The sequence below is a fragment of the Mycteria americana genome, chromosome 5, assembly GCF_035582795.1.
Source record: "Mycteria americana isolate JAX WOST 10 ecotype Jacksonville Zoo and Gardens chromosome 5, USCA_MyAme_1.0, whole genome shotgun sequence".
In the NCBI taxonomy this organism is placed as follows: domain Eukaryota; kingdom Metazoa; phylum Chordata; class Aves; order Ciconiiformes; family Ciconiidae; genus Mycteria; species Mycteria americana.
The window spans coordinates 37,022,472-37,043,834 of NC_134369.1; the positions used below are offsets into that span (position 1 = coordinate 37,022,472).

Below are 21,363 nucleotides of genomic sequence, written 5' to 3' on the forward strand. Positions count from 1 at the left end.
GACAGATGTAACTACACTGCTGTTTGAAAAAAAAACCAAACAAAAAACCCAAACAAAACCCAAACTAACAAAAACAAACCCCAAACCCCTCATCTGGTGATACATCAGAATTCAAACCAGAGATTTATTTTGTATAGGAACTGAAAGGGTGTGGGTAAGGAAACTAATGGGAGAAGGATGCACATCTTTTCCTTTTCTTAAAGTAATGCTAAACTGAAGTTACCAGAAATTGAAAAAAACACTTGGCATTTGAAGGAAGCATAGTAATAAACAAAACCTCTTCCTCCCAAAGCTAATTGAAAAAAAACATTTCAAGGAGGAACTGACGAGCTGATGCAGCATGAGCATACATAGATCAGAACTCATGCAATGCATGTGTGAGCCACGATGTCTGTACAGAAAGATTACTCTCTTCTGGAGGGATACACATGCAGAATTAGTTACAATTTGAAAAAAATAATTATTTTCAGGGAAAGACTGAGAAGCTTATTTCTGACATGTCTGAAAGTTTCACTGGACTCAGGAAAAGAATGGAAATCCTTAGCTTAATAAAAACCAAACTGGTTCCTAAGAAAGAGAAATGTAGGGAAATTTTGCACATTAGAGCTTCTTCATATGATTAAGTATATAATAGGTCTGAAAAGCAGCTGATTCTGTGAATTCAAGAATTGTTCTGGATGCTCTGGATTGGTATAGGTAGCCAATTCCCAACTACTCCAACATCCTTCTTCAGCCCTGCTATAAACAGTTCTTGGGCATGAGACAAGGAAGGGAACTGGATTTTGGCACTGCTATACGATTTAATACAGACTCCGGTTACCAATGAATATGGTACTACTTGAAAAACAGATATTCAAGAAAAAAGTAAATAAAACTAAGTCAAATAAGTACCTTTACTGAAATTCAATGTCCAGCTTAAACTTGATGACACAAGTCTTTATTCTGCCTCTCCAGCAACTTGTTGATGGGTCTATTTTGGTAATAAAAAAAAAAAACCCAAACCCTACCTCTGTATTTTTCAATCTTCCTACAAAGTGAATCTTCCATTTTAGAAAGGGTTTTAGTAGTCTTTGCTTTTATTATTTATGATGTATCTGGTTTTTTTGGTAACCCAAGCATACCGAGCTGCTTCTTTCTAAGTTACAATGTCTCACTTTCGAAGCTGTGGCATTTAGTGTTTTGAACTAACAACACTCAGGGTTTTTAACAAAAATGTAAACTAAAAATAAGACTTGTTAGGACTCCATCATCCACATGTTTTGCCAGGACAATACACTTTAAACAATGAGGAAAAAAGGCAATGATTATATGGAAAATATTCTAGTATCTTCATTAGTAGTTGATTTGAAAACCACTGCTGCACTGTATTGAGGAGAACCTGGGAGGATACAGGAGATTGACGTGAGTTATTAAGCAGGATTCCTCATCTTAAGGCAACCCTGGCTACTTTCTACTCCAATATACATTCTCTCAGCATCTCTTTTCATGAAATATAATTTTTTGTAATCCTGGAATGTGCACTGAAAAAAATTAAGAGGAAATAAAAAATAAATTAAAAACCAAAACCCAGAAATAATCAAGAAAACATTAGAACTTTTAGCAGGATCAAATATCTAACTAAGCCTGTGTCTCTATAAACAGCTACCTGTTTTACAAAAAAAAGAAACCCTTGCAGTGCTCAGAGTGTGATTTCACCTACCTAGATCATCCTAACAATTTAAAACATCCTTTCCACTTTTCCATGCTCCTCAACCGTATCACAGCTAAATAGCCGTGCCAAAGCACTTGCTACTTACTCAAGCAAGTTTCTAGGTAGAAAAAAATACAGCATATGCAAACTTAATAAATAAAAAAGAAAAAAACTTTACTGGGGAATTTAGTGTATGTGTACAAACTTTAAAAATATATTCACATACTTGTCATATCGTTTTCACCTTGATGACCACCTTAAGCAGTAGTAGTAGGAATCAAGACAACAAATATAAAATTTAACGCACTCAGTGTACACAAAATATCTACCCTATTGTGCTGATTTTGGCTGGGATAGAGTTAATTTTCTTCATAGTAGCCAACATGGGGCTATGTTTTGGATTTGTGCTGGAAACAGTGGTGACAATACAGGGACGTTTTTGTTACTGGCTGAGCAGTGCTTGCACAGAGTCAAGGCCTCTTCTGCCTCTCACCCCACCAGCGAGGAGGCTGGGGGGGCACAAGAAGCTGGGAGCGGACACAGCCGGGACAGCTGACCCCAACTGACCAAAGGGCTATTCCATACCATATGGCGTCAGGCTCAGTATATAAAGCTGGGGGAAGAAGAAGGAAGCAGGGGACGTTCAGAGTGATGGCGTTTGTCTTCCCAAGTAACTATTATGTGTGATGGAGCCCTGCTTTCCTGGAGATGGCTGAACACCTGCCTGCCCATGGGAAGGAGTGAATTAATACCTTGCTTTGCTTTGCTTGCGTGCGCAGATTTTGCTTTCCCTATTAAACTGTCTTCATCTCAACTCACGAGTTTTCTCACTTTTACCCTTCCAATTCTCTCCCCCATCCCACCGGTGGGGAGTGAGCGAGCGGCTGTGTGGTGCTTAGTTGCCGGCTGGGGTTAAACCACGACAGTCCTTTTTGGTGCCCAACGTGGGGCTCAAAGGGTTTGAGATAACAGATTTGATTGGAATGTGCTAGATGAAATTTATAGCCGTTATTGCTGTTGAGCTATTAATTGGCAGGCTCCTGTGCTTGCCATAGGCTTGCTTGCCTTACTGTATATTAGAGTCTAGGGCTCGTTAGTGGCTGCTTTTTGCTTTTGCTGCTTGCTGTACTGCTGTACTGCTTATCATCCGACTCTGCCGTGCCTGGGAACATTTTGATAACAACAATGGCAATGCGCCTGGGCTGGCAGCTGGCCAGGGCATCGCTGCTGCTTCTGTGCTGCTGTATGGGACAGGCTGGAACTCCAGTGTGAACTCGAGTTGAAGGGACTGTGAGCTGTGGATGAGTCCACGTGGGAGCAGGACACCCCAAACTGTCTGTGGCCGTGGATAAGCCCATGCCAGAGCAGGTACATCTCGAAGCGTCTGTGGCCATGGTTATGTCCATGCCTCAGCAGGTATACCTCTGAAGGGATTGTAGCCTAAGGATAAGTCCACACTGGAGAAGGTACACCTCGAAGCATCTGTGGCTGTGGATAAGTCCATGCTGCAGCAGGTACACCTCGAAGCATCTGTGGCTGTGGATAAGTCCATGCTGCAGCAGGTACACCTCGAAGCATCAGTGGCTGTTCCGTGAAGTCATGCTGGAGCACCTCAAGGCACGTGGCCATGGATAAGCCCACAACAGAGCAGGTACATCCCTCGAAGGACTGCAGCCATGGGTAAGGCCATGTCGGAGCAGGTTTACTTCTGAAGGGACTGTAGCTGAGGTAAGGCCACACTGGAGCAGGTATATCTGAAGGCATCATGGCCCAAGGAGAAGGCCATGCTGGAACAGCTGCACCTCAAAGTGACTGTGGCTGTGGATAAGGCTACGCTGCAGCAGGTATACCCCTGGAGAGACTGTGGCTCACAGATAAGGCTCCACTTGGAGCAGGTACACTTCTAAGGGACGGCAGTCTGTGGATAAGCCCAAGCTGGAGCAGGGCCAAGGGGAGGACATTGTAATGGAAACTCCTTTAAATTGTTGTAACCCGGGATTTGAGTTGCATGTTATAGGAATCACTATAGCAGGAACCACCTGAAGCAATGGAGGACAAACCTTACAAGAAGCAGTGCAAGTGCAGCAGTGACCCAACCCGAGCTGGCTTTGGTGCCCTGTAACTCCACACAACACGCCACCTCTCCTGTCCTGAGTGACCACCATAACAGATGGAGCCCAAAGTCATGGACTAAATGAACTCAATGGACATTTTGTGGACACTTTACAGATATTTTACAGGGGTGGTCCATAGATTAGGGGAATGATATCTGTATATTATATCAAAGGATGGGAAGGTTGGTGGTGGTTAATGAGGATGTATTGGATAGTCTGGAACCTGAGCATGACGTAAATGGTATGGAATAACGGGTGGAGAAAGAATGTGCTGGTTTTGGCTGGGATAGAGTTAATTTTCTTCACAGAAGCTAGTATGGGGCTATGTTTTGGATTTGTGCTGGAAACAGTGGTGATAACACAGGGATGTTTTTGTTACTGCTGAGCAGTGCTTGCACAGAGTCAAGGCCTTTTCTGCTTCTTACACCACCCCACCGTGAGTAGGCTGGGGGGGCACAAGAAGCTGGGAGCGGACACAGCCGGGACAGCTGACCCCAACTGACCAAAGGGCTATTCCAATACCATATGATGTCATGTTCAGCATATAAAGCTGGGGGAAGAAAAAGGAAAGAGGGGATGTTTGGAGTGATGGTGTTTGTCTTCCCAAGTAACCGTTATGTGTGATGGAGCCCTGCTTTCCTGGAGATGGCTGAACACCTGCCTGCCCATGGGAAGGAGTGAATGAATTCCTTGCTTTGCTTTGCTTGTGTGCACGGCTTTTGCTTTCCCTGTTAAACTGTCTTTATCTCAACCCACCAGTTTTCTCACTTCTACCCTTCTGGTTCTCTCCCCCATCCCAATGCGGGGGGGGAGTGAGTGAGCGGCTGCGTGGGGCTTAGTTGCTGGCTGGGGTTAAACCACAACACCTATGGATAAAACTACAGCTTGCTAAATCATGGCCTGAACAGCATCTTATTATTAACTAAGAATTTCTGGTAAGCAACCTGATCTTTCTTGTACTGAAAAATACTGAATATTTCTACTAAAAAATTTGTAACAATAATTGCTACAAAAGCATCTTCCCAACTCTACCTGCTCCCATCTACTAATGCCATTACTTCACATAGTAGCTGTATATTAAAAGTCACAACACTAGACTGAAAACATAAATCATAATTAGGTTTAGTATTAATTTGTAACTCTTTTCAGTGTGTGGAAAACTTGCACCAATGTGCACATTCAACATTAAAGCTATGGTTCATGACAGAAGGTGTTCAAAGAATCATTTTTCATTGATAGCAAGCATGAGAGATTATTTAGATAAAATATTTTTTGCCACAGAAATAATTCTTGTCAGCCTTTTATTTTTTTAAAAAAAGTTTAATGTATTTTTCTAGGCTTTTTCATTTCAGAAATTCTCTTCAGCTGAAACATTTACATAAATTACAAGTATCATACTTTTTACATTAGGAATATTAGGTCTTTATGTGAATGTCAACTTATGAATGATAAAGAATTGTTAATAGGAGACAGCTATAGAAAGTTACAGAAAGTGATCAACCAGCAGAATGAAATGTACTATGATACAAAGGTGTGGATGGAGCAGTGGATAGATGAGATGACTGTTTTGCTAGAATCTAAAAAATTTCTGAAAAGTAGCCTTGCTTGCTCATTTTAGCTGTAAGATAGAGCCTATATACTTTTCTTATGTAGGAATTAAAAGCTATCCATCACAACTACAAATATGTAAGGATCTAACTTAATACCACTGAGGGTTTTGTCCGATTCAATGTGACTAAAAAATGGATAGCTAGGGAAGGGACAGATAACCAGCAAGTAAAGTAGAGAGAGACTTCTTCCTGAGCAGAATATAAGGAGCGTTGGCAATGAAGTAGCAAGATGGAAAAAGAAAAAAACGCTCTCATCTTAAAAGTCCTATAACAAGTTCCTTAGGATCCTTCATGATCAAAGATAACACTGAAAGAAACTTTGCACATTGAAGTGGAAGAACTGAACATCAGTGAGACTGATGATCTTGCAAAGTTAAATACTTTGAACACCTCTTGTCACTGAAATGTATTCCTGGCGATAATTTAAAACCTGTCCTTGGTCTTCTATATCTGCTTCATTTGACTTTGACACACAACATTGCCAAAAATTAAATATTGATTACATCATTTATGTATAGGAGAAGTGAAGACTTCAGCTTGAAAGCTGTAATTTTCTTTTATACTAATATCATCTCCCTAAGACTAGAACAAAATTAGAAGTTTGAAGGAATGACTCAGTCATTTGCTCTGGATATATTCTTTTAAGTTATCTGAAGCTATAGATCTAAAATTTTATACTGTAAGTTTAAAAAAAGCCCCAGGTCAAGATTAATGCAAACATAACAAACACTTCTCCATATTTGTAAAAGGCATTTTACACTAGGTAGTGTATTGCTTTTGTATCTGAAAAGAACATTGCATTTAACTTCATGAAAATGCCAACCACAAACATACACAAAAATATAGTAAGGTCTTAGAATCCGAGCAGCTACTGGAAATGACAAGAACAACTTGCAAGCTACACTGTGTCATCCTAAACTTTTGTCATGTAAGTAGTCAGCAAATTCATCCAACCTTGTCGAGAAAGCAGTAAAACTTTAAAAAGACCAAAACTATATTGCAGAAGATAAAAGTATGTGTCACAATCACTATCAACTTTATGGTTAAATGACTGAAAAAGGGAGGACTGTTAGTGCAGTTTTCCCCTGAGTAAAACTTAGATTGCCTCTATATCTGAATCTATCTACTATAAATATGGTTTAAATGCTCTTTGAGCTGCAGTGCATTTTGCTTGAAACTCAAATGCAAGTTAGAGAACAAGGAAGGTGTTCTACAGAGATTTATTAAAAGCTAAATAAAGCAAGCTTGCTTAGTTTTGGGGATGTACCTAATGACAGACAAAGTAGTCCCAATGGAAATTTGTCTTGAGAAGTTCTGACCTCCCAGGAGGCTACAGTGAAAAATATAATTACTTCTTTTGTCAGGAAACTAAACTTTTGAGCACTGATTGAAATACACAGGTTCAAACTCAATATTCATCATTTACTACTTTGTTAGAAACAGATTTTCAGAAAACGTGGCAGAGAAAGCGTAAACAGTAAAGCAAATTTAAAATTCAATGATGCATTTTGTCTACATGACCTGTGTGTATATGTAAACAACATTAGGTTTACCAAAATATAATTATGAAAAGGTAAAGAATTCTCCTAACAGATCAATCAGGAGTATTAGTAATGCACTCTCCCATACCTTCTCTCCAATACCCCCATGCATTAGTAACCTGCTGCTTACATTCATTCAATAGAGGTGCTCCCGTCACTGCAGAAGCTTCATTTTTTTTCTGAAAGACACACACAACTTTCTGCTATTCAGCATATTCAGTAAGAGAGATGTAAGGGTTTATGTACATTTAGGACAAAAAAAAATACAACAAGAAAATGGTACAACAAAATAAACTGGAATATGTAGCTGACAAAGAAATATAGTACCACTAGCTCTATGGCTAGACCACCACTCCAAACAATATGTATAATCAAAGAAAACCAAATTTTTTTTTTGCTGAAACTTCCTCTCCTTTGTTTCATTTCATATATACATGTTTTGGAGCCCTGAAACAAGTTCCTAAACCAGCACATGAGAATATTGAAAAGATACACACTTGCAGATTAAGGAAGAAAAAAAAAAACCACCCTGGAATATCAACTGGATGCTGGAGTACAATTTATCTTTATTCTCACTACTGTGTGGATCAAGAGGTCCAGTGTAAATTTAATTCATATTGCATTATTAGAAAGCCAGGATCCAGAAGGAAAACCACAGTAAGTGAAGACATTTAGACACATTGACACTCTTGAAGAGTATGAATGAACCATATTTCTCGACAAATTCAGATGATGTTTGAGAACTTGAGGGTACTGAAAAGGACTGAACAAAAGGAAACAAGTAGTTTGCTTGGTTTTTTAAAAGTATTAAGTAAAATGAACCAAGAGCTCTCGAAGTGGCAAAGAAGCTTATACTTTGTGCAAAATCCAACCTCTAGGTAATAGGAACAGATGAGATCATCCTTCAAGTTTATTTTCCAGTTGGGCTTTCCTAGATCTTTCCCTATATCAGCTTGTACTGCCCACTTTCGAAAGACATCACAGAAAAGCTAGACTAGCTAGATGTTGCATGGCAATTCCTGTTATAAAAGTGGTGTGGTCTCACACATTTTGAACAAAATCTGATTTTGCAGTAATACATGAAAAGCAAGGCTTGACATGAAATACCAAAGCATGATCCAATTATGATAAGAGCTCATCTCAACTAATTTCCCAAAGAAGAGTTTCAGATTTTTAATCTGTTTCAAAGTTCTTGTAGTTTCCTTCTGTAATCTCTGAGTCTTTGAAGATAGTCTAGAGGAGTGCATTCTGCTTCACAACAGATAAGCTTTACTCCTTCCCATTGCGATAACCTTCCCGAAAATATATAGGCTTCATCTAGAGCTATTTCTTAGCAGTGCTGTCTCTTTTTTATGCCTGTTACTGGTCTCCTTTGGTTTTCTTTGGACACTTTAGTTTTGTCAACAGGCATAAAACTCAGTGCAGTTTCTCTGTTCTGTATTGCTCTTCTGCTCTCAGTGTTCTAATGTAAAAAGCTCTGAGTTTTTATTTTTAAGCCATCGGACAAGTGACAATTTTTTAGCAAAAAAAATGAAGGCGCTGCTTGCAGATAGAGTTCACCGAACATCTTCTTAAGAAAAGCAGACTATATAATGAAGTTCAAGTATGCTGTCCATCAGAATAATTTTGATTCTATTACAGTGAAGGTACCTTGAGGACTGCAAAAAACAATCCCATAGGCTAAACCAAAACATTTCTATGGGTGGTTGCCAATAAATCTTGTTTGCTGACAGAAAAGAATGAGACATCAGGAAAGAAGAACTAGCAGATGCTGACAATCACTTTAGCAAGCAGAATAATCTTCAAGGATCATGAATTAGATGAGGAAGAATGTTAATGTTTGCCATCTGCTATGGGTCTATTAGTACGTCAGCATCTGATGCCACAGAAAGATCTTTGTGATGTGAACGCACAAAGCGAATTCAGACAGTTTTCTTCTGCCGAAAGGAATCCTGCCGAATGTAAACATTACAGGCCTTGCCACTGGTCAATTCACTTAGTTTTTGATGTATGCTATTTAAAGTTTGATAAAAAGAGAACATAGCAGAGTTCACCTTAATGATTAAATAGTATAGCATAATCAGTAAGAACTGAATAATAATCCCACAAGGTTGGCATTAAAACTTTCTTTCTATTCAATTTAGGCTGGTTTTTGTTTCCAAATGTCAGGCAGCAAATATCTAAGTTTGAGCAAAACCAGTTGGTTTGAAAGTGTCTTAAACCGAACAATAATAAAGTGGGGCACAGAACTGCCCCAGCCCAGGCTAGAAATTTGCACATACGTTTTGTCGACAACATACTACTTGCTTAATGTTGTTACTCAGTGGCAGGATTATCTATGTTCCTGGGGATATTAAAGACATTCAAGGTGTTAACAATTTCATATTCATGACTGATATCGCAAAAGATAACATGAAACTTCCGTAACCATAACGTGTTGGCGGACCCACATATTAAATTGTGCAACAGTACACATAGAATGAACTGTTCTGTCTTGCATTTCTCTGTTACTCAGAATGATACAACCCTTGCATGCGAACCAACCTTGTTCAGCAGAGGCAATATAGTAATCTGATACATTATATGTCTGAGCATGGAGCTTGCAAGGCATAAATGTACTTACTTTTGGTGTTGGGCAGGATGCAGTGGAGAGACGAGAGGTGGCCTGGGCACGAGGAGATTCTGAAGGAGTAGTACTGAGGGAAGCTGTATCACGTGGGAGCACCTGAACACCACGAGAGATGATGGAATCTGGAATCTTAAAAAGAAGAGAGATGGAATTAATAGTAAAAAATATACTGTATTTAAAACTTACTCAAAACCTTACATCAAAAACATAGGAATACCCCACTCCTCAGTTTGCACACCTCCTCAGACGCAGCGCTGGCAGTGGTTAATGACACATTCTCATAATTTCAGTAACAAATACCTAACAAATATGTAAGAACATATTCTAACTGAAGTAGCATAGAACATACTATTTGTCCTGAAAAACCTATGAATCAGACATACTACAACAGGAAATAATAAGAAAGGAATGTTTTTCCTCTTAAGCCTCTGTTTCAAACCCAGCAATGACCAACAGTGATTTCTACTGTGGCATGAGGGGAGGCAGACTTCCCATTCTCTAACTAGGGGACAATATTCTGAACAGAAAACCATTTATTAGCAATGACTGAACCCCTCTGAAGAAATGTTTTGCAGTGAGAAAATTTCTCATAAGAAATGTCATGCAGTGAGTAAATACTCTTCATTCTATGTACTGAAGACTTTATTTCAGCTACAAAAATTCTCGATGTAAAGTTTGTGTTGCAAAAGCAACAGGCCTCTCTGGAGGGAGTACAGGCACTAGAAACCATCATCCAAAGACAACACTTGGTTTAAAATGCATTCTGAAGGGAAAAATAAAAATTCAACCTTTTTTTTTTTTTACCCCCACATAATGTATTAGAAGGCCAGCTATTTCTAAGCTGGAAATTTTAGGGACACATCCTTTAGCTGGTATTGTTAAGCCACTTAAATAAATGGAATTACACCAACTTACAACAGTGAAAAAGTTGTTTTATTTTCAGTAGTAAAAGTAATAAAAGTCAATCTATCTTTTTTTTTAATCTTCTGTCTCTTCTGTTCAGTTTTATCACCAGTTCCAAAGAAAAGAGGTAGAAGAACACATTTAAGGATAAAGCTTTTCTTAGCTTTAATATACCAAGTCTTAGAAAGCCTGGTCCTTCTTATTACTGCAGTATTTGGGTCCAGTCATGCAGATGTCACACCAGCTCTATAATTGACTGGATTGCTAGTTTAACATAATGATTAATTTTTTGTGTGTGTGTAAAATGGTAAGACATACGAATGATAAATACCTCAGATAGGAGAACTGATCTCTAACATTAGTTCTACAACACAAAATGTAGCAGATAGTCTGCTATAACACTCTCTACAAAGACTTATTCTGATTTTATTTTCAGGATTTTAACCTCTTCCTTTTTCAGAGGCAGCACTTCTACCGAATCAGATTGCTCTTACTTCCTGCAATTAACTTTTCTATCACAACAGACAAGAAAATGTAGAAATTCAGGTCTTTGCTGGAATATATATACACATAGTTTAAGATCTTTCTCGCCATTAAGAATTTCTTAGCTCAGCCTGATGTTCAAGTTCCAAGAGAACCACCAAAAGAACTCCCCATATTTGGGGGAAATGGCAGTAGCAGACAATAAAAGGAAGCAAGAAATGAAGATCCAGTGACAAGCCAAACCACTAATAATGGACATTTCTGGTCAGGATTTTTTTTAAATGGAGATGCTGTACCCAGTTTGCACCTAGGCATTTTGACCATTCTTGCCTAGTAAGGCTTTAGGGCAAATAGAAGCCACTGGAAAGTACCTCCTTCCAGGAACAAGCTTGAATCCTGGCTTTTAAAATCTGTTGCATCCTTAGGACCAGTGTCAGGATATTAAGACAGCTTTGTGGCTTGTCTCTGTGCAGTTAAAACAACCAATCTTAAGGCTCAAGTCGTTAAATACTGCTTTTATATGTCATTTTTTTCCCCCTCAACTTCCTTGGTTCCCATCTATAAATAATGACTATGTCTAACGTAGCAACCTTGACTTAGAGATACTGGGTTATACCTAGGGGATCTTATTTCACCATAAACCTTCCTCCACCCATTAGAGTTTCTCATGTTTATAACCTGTTTGTAAGTTGTGTGGAAACAGATCTTGTTCTCAGTGTGCCACCAACTGCCTGCTTTCTGCTCTACTGCTGTGTTTCTAGACTGACAGTATATTTTGCCAGTCAATTTCTGTCAGCATTTAAAAACCCCAAACTTTCCTCAGAAGATCTTTCAAGGCTAAGTAACTTACACTGTGATTTCCACTATAAATTATGAAGTCAGCAGAGTTTCTCTTCACTATGGACGATTATGCTGGGGATACCTTCCTCTCCAGAAACAGTGCTTAACTGGCCTCTACTTGGAGTATTCTGATTTGCAAATGGCATCTTAGAGATGTCCTATAGAGGTAAACAGGGACAATGATATTCTGATCATGCAAAACGTTTGTAGTCAGAAGCACCATTTCCCTTCTGTTCTCTTTTTCTCCTGAAATCCCATCTTAAATATGTTAAACACACAAAAAGGCTGACATGCCTAAGTTTTATTTGGCATAGCTCCAATACTACTTACAACTTTTAATGCTTCCTTTTAATCTCCATGACTAAGGACAATACAGCAAAAAAAACCATTTTGATAAAGGCATAAAATAAAAAAAGACACAATAGAAGAAAGTATAGTTTTAAGTCTTCACATAAGACACCTTTTCTTTACTCTCCTCTGATAAAAAGCTGCAACATCTTGATATGATTGTGTATGGGTCCATTACCTCTTTTACATACTCCAAGATCCCACACTACAAATATAATATTGCTTTTGCAAATGATACCATGATCCAGATCTCCCTGGGTTTACTCTGGTTACTCTACAGTAAGCAGATATTACATATTGTTTCATCCCTTCAGGCAACTAACTTTTTTTTTTTTTCTATCCACCATATCCATCAATCATTGCTTCTAAACTTTTATCCAATATCACCTTTTTCAGAACAAAAAACTCTCTCTGCAACAAAGTGGCTGAGACAATTCCAGTCTCCATTGAACTGCATGTGAAGTACTAATTTTTGCCTGTGAGAAAATTAAAATTTAAGTAAAATTTCAGCCAGGGCATTAATCCAAAAAGGAAGCTGAAGATAAAGGGAAAAAGATGATTACAGGCATTTCATTTCAAAGAGAACTATTCCCTAATCACCACCTTTACAGAAAATACAATTGCCATAAACCAATCCATATATAAACCTATCTAGAACTCTACGTTTCAGCTTGCTACCTTTCGGAGACACAAAATCTCACTGAGAGAATTAAGTTAGTTCACAGTTACAAATTTTGCTCTCAAGAGGTTTATTTCTCTAATATGACAGTAGAGGCTGTTGTATTGCTAAAACCAGCATTAATATTCTCTTTAAACCACTACAACCTGCTGATTTCAGAGAAGGTACTAGTATGTGTACTGCATAAACATAAATATATAAAAAAATGTAATGGATATATACTGTTCATTAAGTGAAAGGGACAACAGAATATGATTGGTATTTCTATGCATATGTTATGTGCTATGGGGAATGTCTCATTTTTCTCACCTACATTTAATAAGATTTTTTCCTTTTAAAATAAAATTTAGGCAATCTAAGTCTCTAATCAAGGCAACTTCTTGTTAACCCTGTTAAAGAGGCTGATAAACCCATGAGAAATTTCTGTGTTTCCTGGAGCCTGGAAATCTGCAATAAGGGAGGAACAGCAATATTACCGCATTTTGGATAGATTTTTTTTTTTTTAAACGTTCACAAAGTCACACTCTGACTATTTGTGATGTCTCCCCTTAAAATTTTTCAACTCATTTGCGAGTTTCAAACAAATTTAATAGAGGACAGAGGTCTCAAAACTCTAAATGGGGTACAATAAAACTCTAAGTTCAGTGAAAATAGCTTCTGTTTGCGCTAGCTGAAGTGGAAAACCTGTTGTAACCTACTGATGGAGAAAGAAATGAATGAGAAATGAATGAAGTGACAGATAAAGATATCCACCATATCCATCAGTCATTGCTTCTACAATTTTTATCCGATATGACCTTTTCCAGAAGTACTTTTATATTGGTTTAAATATTTGTGTTTTCCGATTAGAGAACTAAGTGTTGACAAGAAGGGGAAAAAGGAAAAGATATGAGCTCTTTATTCTCTTTTGCCCAGGACTGGAACAAAGATTGACAGTGCTGGTGAGGTACTAAGAAAACAAGCTGTAGATGGTAATTACTATGATTGTTATACAAGAGCAAAAATGTCTAAAAACATAGAGAAAGGACAGCCTAAAAAAACCAACAACCTTCTGAAAAACTAGCCACTTCCTGCTCTGAGTTTGAAGATCTGATTGGGATTATAGAATGTGTAAAACAATAGCTCAAGAGTAATTTGCAAAAGGGTACAGAAGCCTGGATGACAGCTTAACAGCATGCTTCAGAGAGGCGGAATTCACTGTTTTACTGACACTGAAGAATATGGTGCAAATTCCAGTTTAATAACCTCAATTAAAAAAAAGAAACTATTGGAATAACTGTGTGTATGTATGTATGTACACATATATAGCTTCATCACAGGTGCGCAAACTTTAAAGCCTTCACACTTCCTAAGTGACTCTTCAAGAGACAGGGTCATCATGCTTTAAATACAGAGGTGTTACGCTATTTGATTGATGGTTTAAATTACTGTTTGCATACGGGAACGAGAAAGTGCAGCCTCTGGTCATCAAATCTACTGACATATTTTTCCAAGAACTTACACCCTGTTTGCTGGCTGACATGGAATGAACAGGTCAGAGAGCAGAACTCTCTCTAGGCCAACTGCCTTCCTTAGGTTCCTCAAACTACAGTTATTAATACAGTAAATTACGTTTCATTCCTGATGATACTGTAGCGATTATTCTGTCTTGATTCAAGCCTAGACTAAACCTTTGGGAGATGGAAAATAAAGTACGGTATTTTGTTAGAGCCTGAGTTATAACCTCTGGGTTATAATAAACTAAGTTCTTTCTACCATTCATTGAAATAGTTGCCTACTATTGACTAAAATGCAGTAATTTATAATAAGTCCCCTGTATCCTGACTCAAGTCTTGTTGAGAAGTTCTATTTCTAAACAGAATACAAAGCTAAGGGAGAAATCGCAAGTGATGAAAGCAAACTATGAACAAACAGTGCAAATGCTGCATTATGTTGACAAACTATTGAGAAAAAAAAGCAAAGCCAGGCAAACAAAGGGGGAAAAGTTACCAAAATTTCATAGCTCTAAAGCAGTAATTTTAGGAGATTATTTTAATTATATTCAATTATTGAGTATATTAGATGATAAAGCTGATGACTAATCAGAAACACAAGCTTTATAGCGATGATTATCTCAGCAGCCAAATGATTCGAACTGACAATGCACACGAACTTTACCTTGTTTAGCCCTATATCTTAAACAGAATATTTTCTGTAGCATGTTCTCTAAAAGATAGCACTGATGTGTCTTTGTTAGAAGAAAATAAATAACACTGTCTGTTCACACAGTAGACTAGGAGGCAGGCAGTGTATTTTTAGCTACTGTTAGTGCAAAAGCCTCTTGGAAGTGTCTCTTACCGGTTCTCCTGCACTGCCTGCTGCGTGATGGCAATAATTGATGAGACCAGGGATGGGCTGTTCACCTTTTGCCATGATAACAGCCGAACTGGTGTAGGATGGATGCTTCTAATGCACAACACATAACAGCTATGAATACAGTGACTGGAAAACACAAAACTATACAAGCACATGACTGAAAGGGAATGAGGTGAAAACAAGTGTGACACTGAAATGCCAAGCTCATATGAACACAGCTAGTTTAGATCTCAGGTATTTTCTGCCTTTAAAAATTGCACATATTATTTATCTTTGCCTATGTAAAAATAAATTAATCCATTTGAAATTTGCATTAATAAAAACTGAAACTTGCAAGTGATAATTACCTTAATTCATCCCTGTAAAGATACATGTAATCAGGATTTTCTGTACATGAGGAGATGATCTCCAGCTGCAGCTGTCTTAGAAATGTCAAGATGTCTCAGACCTGAATTCACATTTCTGGAGTTAGAATGTTGCTGCTTTGGTTTAGAAATTGTGGAATATAATTTTGAGTTACTTAGACTTTCAATTCCCACGATAGGAATTAAAAGTACAACTTGTGGAGTAAATATAGAACAAAGCAGTTTGGAAAAAAACCTTTCCGAACACATAGGAATACATTGCCTTTCCATTTTAATACCGAAGACATAAAACTGAGGTACATATTTATATATTGCTTCAAATAATATGATATTTCTTTGGAAAACATTTAAAATTTGAACGGAAGTAATTTGCAAGTGTTACCTAATTTTTTCCTTTTGTAGTCTCAAATTTGTTATTTTGGTTTGAGTGATGTTGATCTATAATTACTGGCTAAAGCAAGTCTATGGAGACAATGTGATGACTTTTAGTTTTGCGTCAGAATTTCACATCTCTTTTGCGGACTTGCACATTGGAATACAGTAACCTGGATAGCTTATTACTTAACCCGCTACCTATCTGTCATACTTTTTATCAATGTTTTTAGAAAACAACATTTTCTTTTCAAAACAGATATTATGGCTTAGCAAATTTTGTTGCAATTCCTTAATATGCCACCTACTGGACTTTGCAGGTTCAGGCATGTGAGTACTTTGAATTAAAAAAAACCCACTAAAAATAATCTGTCACATCAGAATGGTATCAAAAAAATGCACGTTATTGTCAAGATAATAAACAATATATACCTCCCACTGAAATTTGAGATTACCTACCAAAACAGGATTCATATACTTTTATGGAGCTATATTTCTACAAAACATACCTAAAATACATCTGCTTGACCACACAGACATCAATGTATAGTCTTAACATGCAAATGCATATTGGTGGAAAGTACCTGAGATAGAAACTAAAGGGTCTCTTAGGGAAACAAGCCAGACTCACCTTAGCTGCAATGGCTGCTGCCGTTATATGTGAAGAAGAACTGTCCTCTGTTGAGGCAACTCCACTATCCTTCTTCTCTTCCTCCTCTTCCTCACACTGTACTCCTTTGTCTTCTGTCTGCTTGTGAGGGCTGGTGGTTGGAGGAGGAGAAAGAGGAGGTGGTGGTGAAGGTAGATCTTCAAGCTCATCATGTACCTCCTTTACTTTTACAATGGCATCCCGCAAAAGATCAATGGCGTGAGGTAGGGCTGGCAGTATAAACTGAAAGCATTCCTATGCACAAGAAGAGAAATGACTATGAAAAGTTACCTGCAGAAGTAAATAGGGATTTTTCAGATTTACTCTTAAAAGATATTCAGGATTTAGATGTATCTTTTCACCCGATCATAAATAAAACCTGAAATGCCCTATGCAATTGCTCATAGAGAGTAAAAAACCAAACTCAGAACCAGAACTGGGGACTATACTACAAATTTTTGCCTTTTTTCATGCAAATATAGTAAGCTGTACAATGGGGCTACTGTAATTAAGCTAATATTGGATTAAAACTTTGGAAAACAAGAGTTAAATTTTCATGAATACATAATACAGAAACCAGTTCACAGCAGTTGGCAGAATGCTACAAAAATGCAGAATAAAAACATTAACGCTATCCCTGCAGGTACATTAGCTTCAAATCATTCCTATTATGTTGCTTCACAATTAGAGAACAATTCATAAGGGTTTCCATAATTATACTTTTATATAATTATATCCTTTTTTATTCATGGACTTATCCTATATACTGGAAGAATGACAAACTACACTGATGTCATTATAATTTTACGTAACTCAGAAAAAAATGTTCATAAATAATCTATTTTTCAAACCTCTCCTTGCTCTATGATCTTAAAAAAATTAGAAAGTTTATTTTATATCAGTGGTGAAAGCAAATATGCAGACGCTGTATAACTGTTCTTCTTGTTCCATAATGGGCATATACATATATAGCTATCTCTGCTGCTAAAATATGCTATTATTTCGTCAAATCAAAGAGGAACTTCAGGACATCACGCACTGCAGCCTCCTGCTCAGATCAGGGTCAATACAGAATTCAGACAGGTTGCTTAGGTTCAGTAAAGTCTTGAAAAAAATCAAAGAACAGAGACTCCACAACCCTTCTTGACAACCTGTTCTACTGCTTAATTATCCTCAAAGTGATTTTTTTTCTTTTCTTTTTATGCAGCTGGAAGCTACCTTCTTCAATTTAAGACGATTGTCTCCCATCCTCCTCCCAGGCACCTCACTAGAGAGTTTTCTTCATGTCATTCGAGCAGACTGCATATAAACATTAAATTATTGGAAAATGATGGCAGGGTCACAAGAATGAATTACCATGGCAGTGCAGTTAGGGAACATACAAGCTGACATAGAAAGCTGCCATTATTCCTTTTGTTGCACTTCATTTACGGTTTTGTTTCAAGCATAAGGAAGATTTTAAAAAATGTATTCCAACATTTTAGAGTATCCAGAAAATAAATAATGATAAACATTTCGTAAATAGATACTGTAACAAATATTTTCAATAAATAAAAATGACTATGTAAACAAAATAATCCATCAGAAATTACTTGAGTTTATATAAGCCACTTTGTAAGTCAAAAACATGACTCACAAACACTGTATTTCCTCAAAGCTTCTAAATAAGAATCCACCTTTCAGTTGCCCCTTTAAGAGTAATGAAAAGTCAGAATACTTCATAGATTTAGAAATTCTTTAAACATTCAATTTGGCACTCTGAAGAACTGGAGTAAACTGGATGAGCATAAGGTGCTGTTTATAATGAACATATATTAAAATATATTTGTAAACATAATACAGAATTATAACTTCTAATGTAACTGCAAACCTCAGAGTTATTGTGCCTCCGCAGTATTATTTTAAAAATTGTTTAAAATACTGAAGCATACAACCATCATTACTTCAGCAAAAAAGCAGACCTCAAGTAAGTGATAAAAAAGGACATCAATCTGTGAACTGACCAATAATCATGAAAAGCTACATTAATGATTAACTCATTAGAGAAGCATGTCCCCCACTCCTACCACTGAAATAAAGCCTTGTTGGCTTGACTGTTGAGGAATAGGTTCCCAGTAAGTAGTCTAAAAACTCATGCTATTTGTAAAACTCATTGTTTGAGGCAATTGTTAATACAATTATGAAAATTGCCATAGACCCAGTGATTTCAATGAGCGTCTGGTAATTTCATGCTTTGCCCTCTTTCATAATATTAAATACCTTTTGCAAGGCGAAAAGAAAAGAAAACAGACCAGAACAACACAAAAATGGAAGTATTCTACAGATCTTGATTCAGGGTACATGCCACACAAACATTCTCTGGAGAAAATACGTTTGGCATTGTGTCCACTTTTGAGATGGAGCATTTACACTGCTGCCATTTTCTATTAATATTTTAATATTTTATTAATGAAATATGTATACTGCTGCAATTTCATAGCTTTATATAAGCTTCTTATATGATTGTGTTAACATGATGGAAAGGAAATTAGCAAGTCATAAAAGAGAGAAATGAGAGAAATTCCTGGTAACAACCTCTCCTATTTGGTTCTTGAGATCCAGTCTGTTATGGAACAATTTTCTCTACTATTCATCTTAAAAATCTTTGCTGAAATCTGATACTTTAAAGATGTTTCATATTAAAATAAATTGTGACAGAAGAGAGTATCATCGTGACAAGAACAAATAATCATCAGTTTATAAAAAGCTTGTTTGTATAATGAAATCATATGACTTTTTTTTCTTTTCCAGCAGAATTACCTTTTTTATTACTTACTTTATATCAAACTATTGTTAAAATACTTATTAACATTTTTCCATCTCTTTTCCTCATCCTCTTTCTACAATTTACCTATCTTCACAGTCTGAGTGCCTTAGGGCAGAAAATGGCAATTTTTTTGTACCTAGCATGTTAGGAGTGCTACTGAATACAACAAAACCCATTAGAGACTGTAGGCTATTTCATCCCTTTCATACAAAAGAATTTGTATAGACTTCTGAAAATAATCTTCTTACTGATGCACCAGTTCTCTAAGATATGGGGCCCATCGCTATGTTAAATACATGTACATACATACGACTTCCTGCTCATACCTGGAAGACTTTCAAGTAGGTATACTCCTGCCCCACCATCCTCCAATGCTTGTTGCATGTTTCGAAGGCTTTTTAATTTCTTTTCAATTACAGAGTCTCATTAGATTTCCTAAAAAGGCTCTAAGGAATGGTAGAATCATAGAAGGGCTTACTGAGTCCTTGAACTGAAACATGTAGACAATGTATCTGAAAACCTGCGATAGCTGCTTAAGATCATAGTATTCAAAACATTTCCTCTTCAACTTCCAGGTGACAGCCCACATAAACATTCTTTATTTATCTCCAGACATAAGTCTTTCAAGCAACAGTGACTTCAGGGCTGTGCTGCCAAACACATACAGTACTGTCTCCTCCCTGATGGGGCACTACTGCTTCAGAAGACATAGATAAACTACCAGGTACACATTTGTTAGAGGCCAGAGGTAGACACTTTTTAACAAGGCCACTGACATAGTCTGAGACCTGGAGAAATACGTTCTCCTGACTGATGGGGGATCTACCTTAGCAGTTTTGTGTCAGGCTGTACAGCCTACTATTCAGCTTAGCAGTATTTGTGTGGAGAAGGATGTTTTTCTGGATCTATCAGCCAACTACACAGAAAGAGCGAGCACTGGAAAGATCTATCCTTACTAACACAAAAAAAAAATTCCTCCTGATGTTTAATTGTGTTTCTCTCAGCTCTACAGTCAGAAAGTAAGCATGAATAAAAACACAAAGCCTAACTTCCCTGTCCAAACTGAGCAAAATGCAGGAAGAAAACAAACTGTATAAAGGATGTAAAGTCTGATACTCGTATCCAAAAGATTTTTAAAAATCCTCAGCTCTTAAAAATGATGTTCCTTTTTTTCCCCTCTTGCTGACCACAATTGGGAATATTCTTCATACTCCAGGAAGTTTTACCATACACTAGGCCTTCCTCTTACTTCTGTGTGAAAAAGAATGCTTTCTTGGAAGCTGTAGACAAAACAGGGATCAGGTACAGGCTGACTAGAGAAGAAGGAGGAAGTGTAAGAGACCATTAGACTCTTCATTAGCACTGTCGGCTACGGTGAGCATTCTCTTGCACTACATATAACGCTGTCCTGGTCACACAGTACGTTCAATCAGATCGGAATTGTATCGTCCCTGACTGAGTGATGGTGCGTTCAGTTATATGAAAATGCATTTCAATTCACTTTTGTAAAATTTGTTGTAGTGGGTACTTTCTGCCATTCAGAACAATGGGAGTACTCAGCATGGGTCCTCAGTAGCAGATCAGTAAGAACACTTCTTACCTGTGACCCTTTCTTGCTACCTGGCAGATTAATTATGAGAGTTTTCCCTCTGATTCCACACACAGGTCTGAAAAGAAAGAAACCCAGAGTGAAACTCTTGCATGGAACTTTCTCTGCTGTAAAAACAAGAACAGAGCATTTAAGATAAATTCTATTATTTATCAGAATTTGTAAAGTCAATTCCCAACATCTAAAAATATTTGCTCAGGAGAAGCTGAGCTGAAAAAGCATCAAACAAGGTTGACGGAGTCTAACATTTAATTGATAGTATAAACACTGGCTAGATTTCCATCTTTTTTAGATCTGTCTAGCTCCCTTAATTCTATTGTTTACTTGCATCCAATACACTCTTTGATATAGTCCCTATTTGCTCATACAC

General features: G+C 37.3%; 1 protein-coding gene across 9 annotated transcripts in view; it reads right to left on the bottom strand.

Annotated features, from left to right (window-relative positions):
- The window catches only part of GPHN (gephyrin), a 306,539-nt gene that overhangs the window by 98,097 nt on the left and 187,079 nt on the right, over window positions 1-21,363 (bottom strand). For 7 of the 9 annotated variants that reach the window (XR_012775918.1, XM_075502985.1, XM_075502984.1 and 4 more), the window contains 4 exons: window positions 20,985-21,051; window positions 16,561-16,833; window positions 15,175-15,282; window positions 9,579-9,713 (listed from right to left, as the gene is read on the bottom strand). Coding sequence is in view for 8 of the 9 variants with exons in the window: in XM_075502985.1 (XP_075359100.1) it covers window positions 9,579-9,713; window positions 15,175-15,282; window positions 16,561-16,833; window positions 20,985-21,051 (583 nt within the window). In the remaining variant the exon portion in view is untranslated. The remainder of the gene's footprint in view (window positions 1-9,578; window positions 9,714-15,174; window positions 15,283-16,560; window positions 16,834-20,984; window positions 21,052-21,363) is intronic. The other 2 variants (XM_075502988.1, XM_075502986.1) reach the window with 1 other exon arrangement.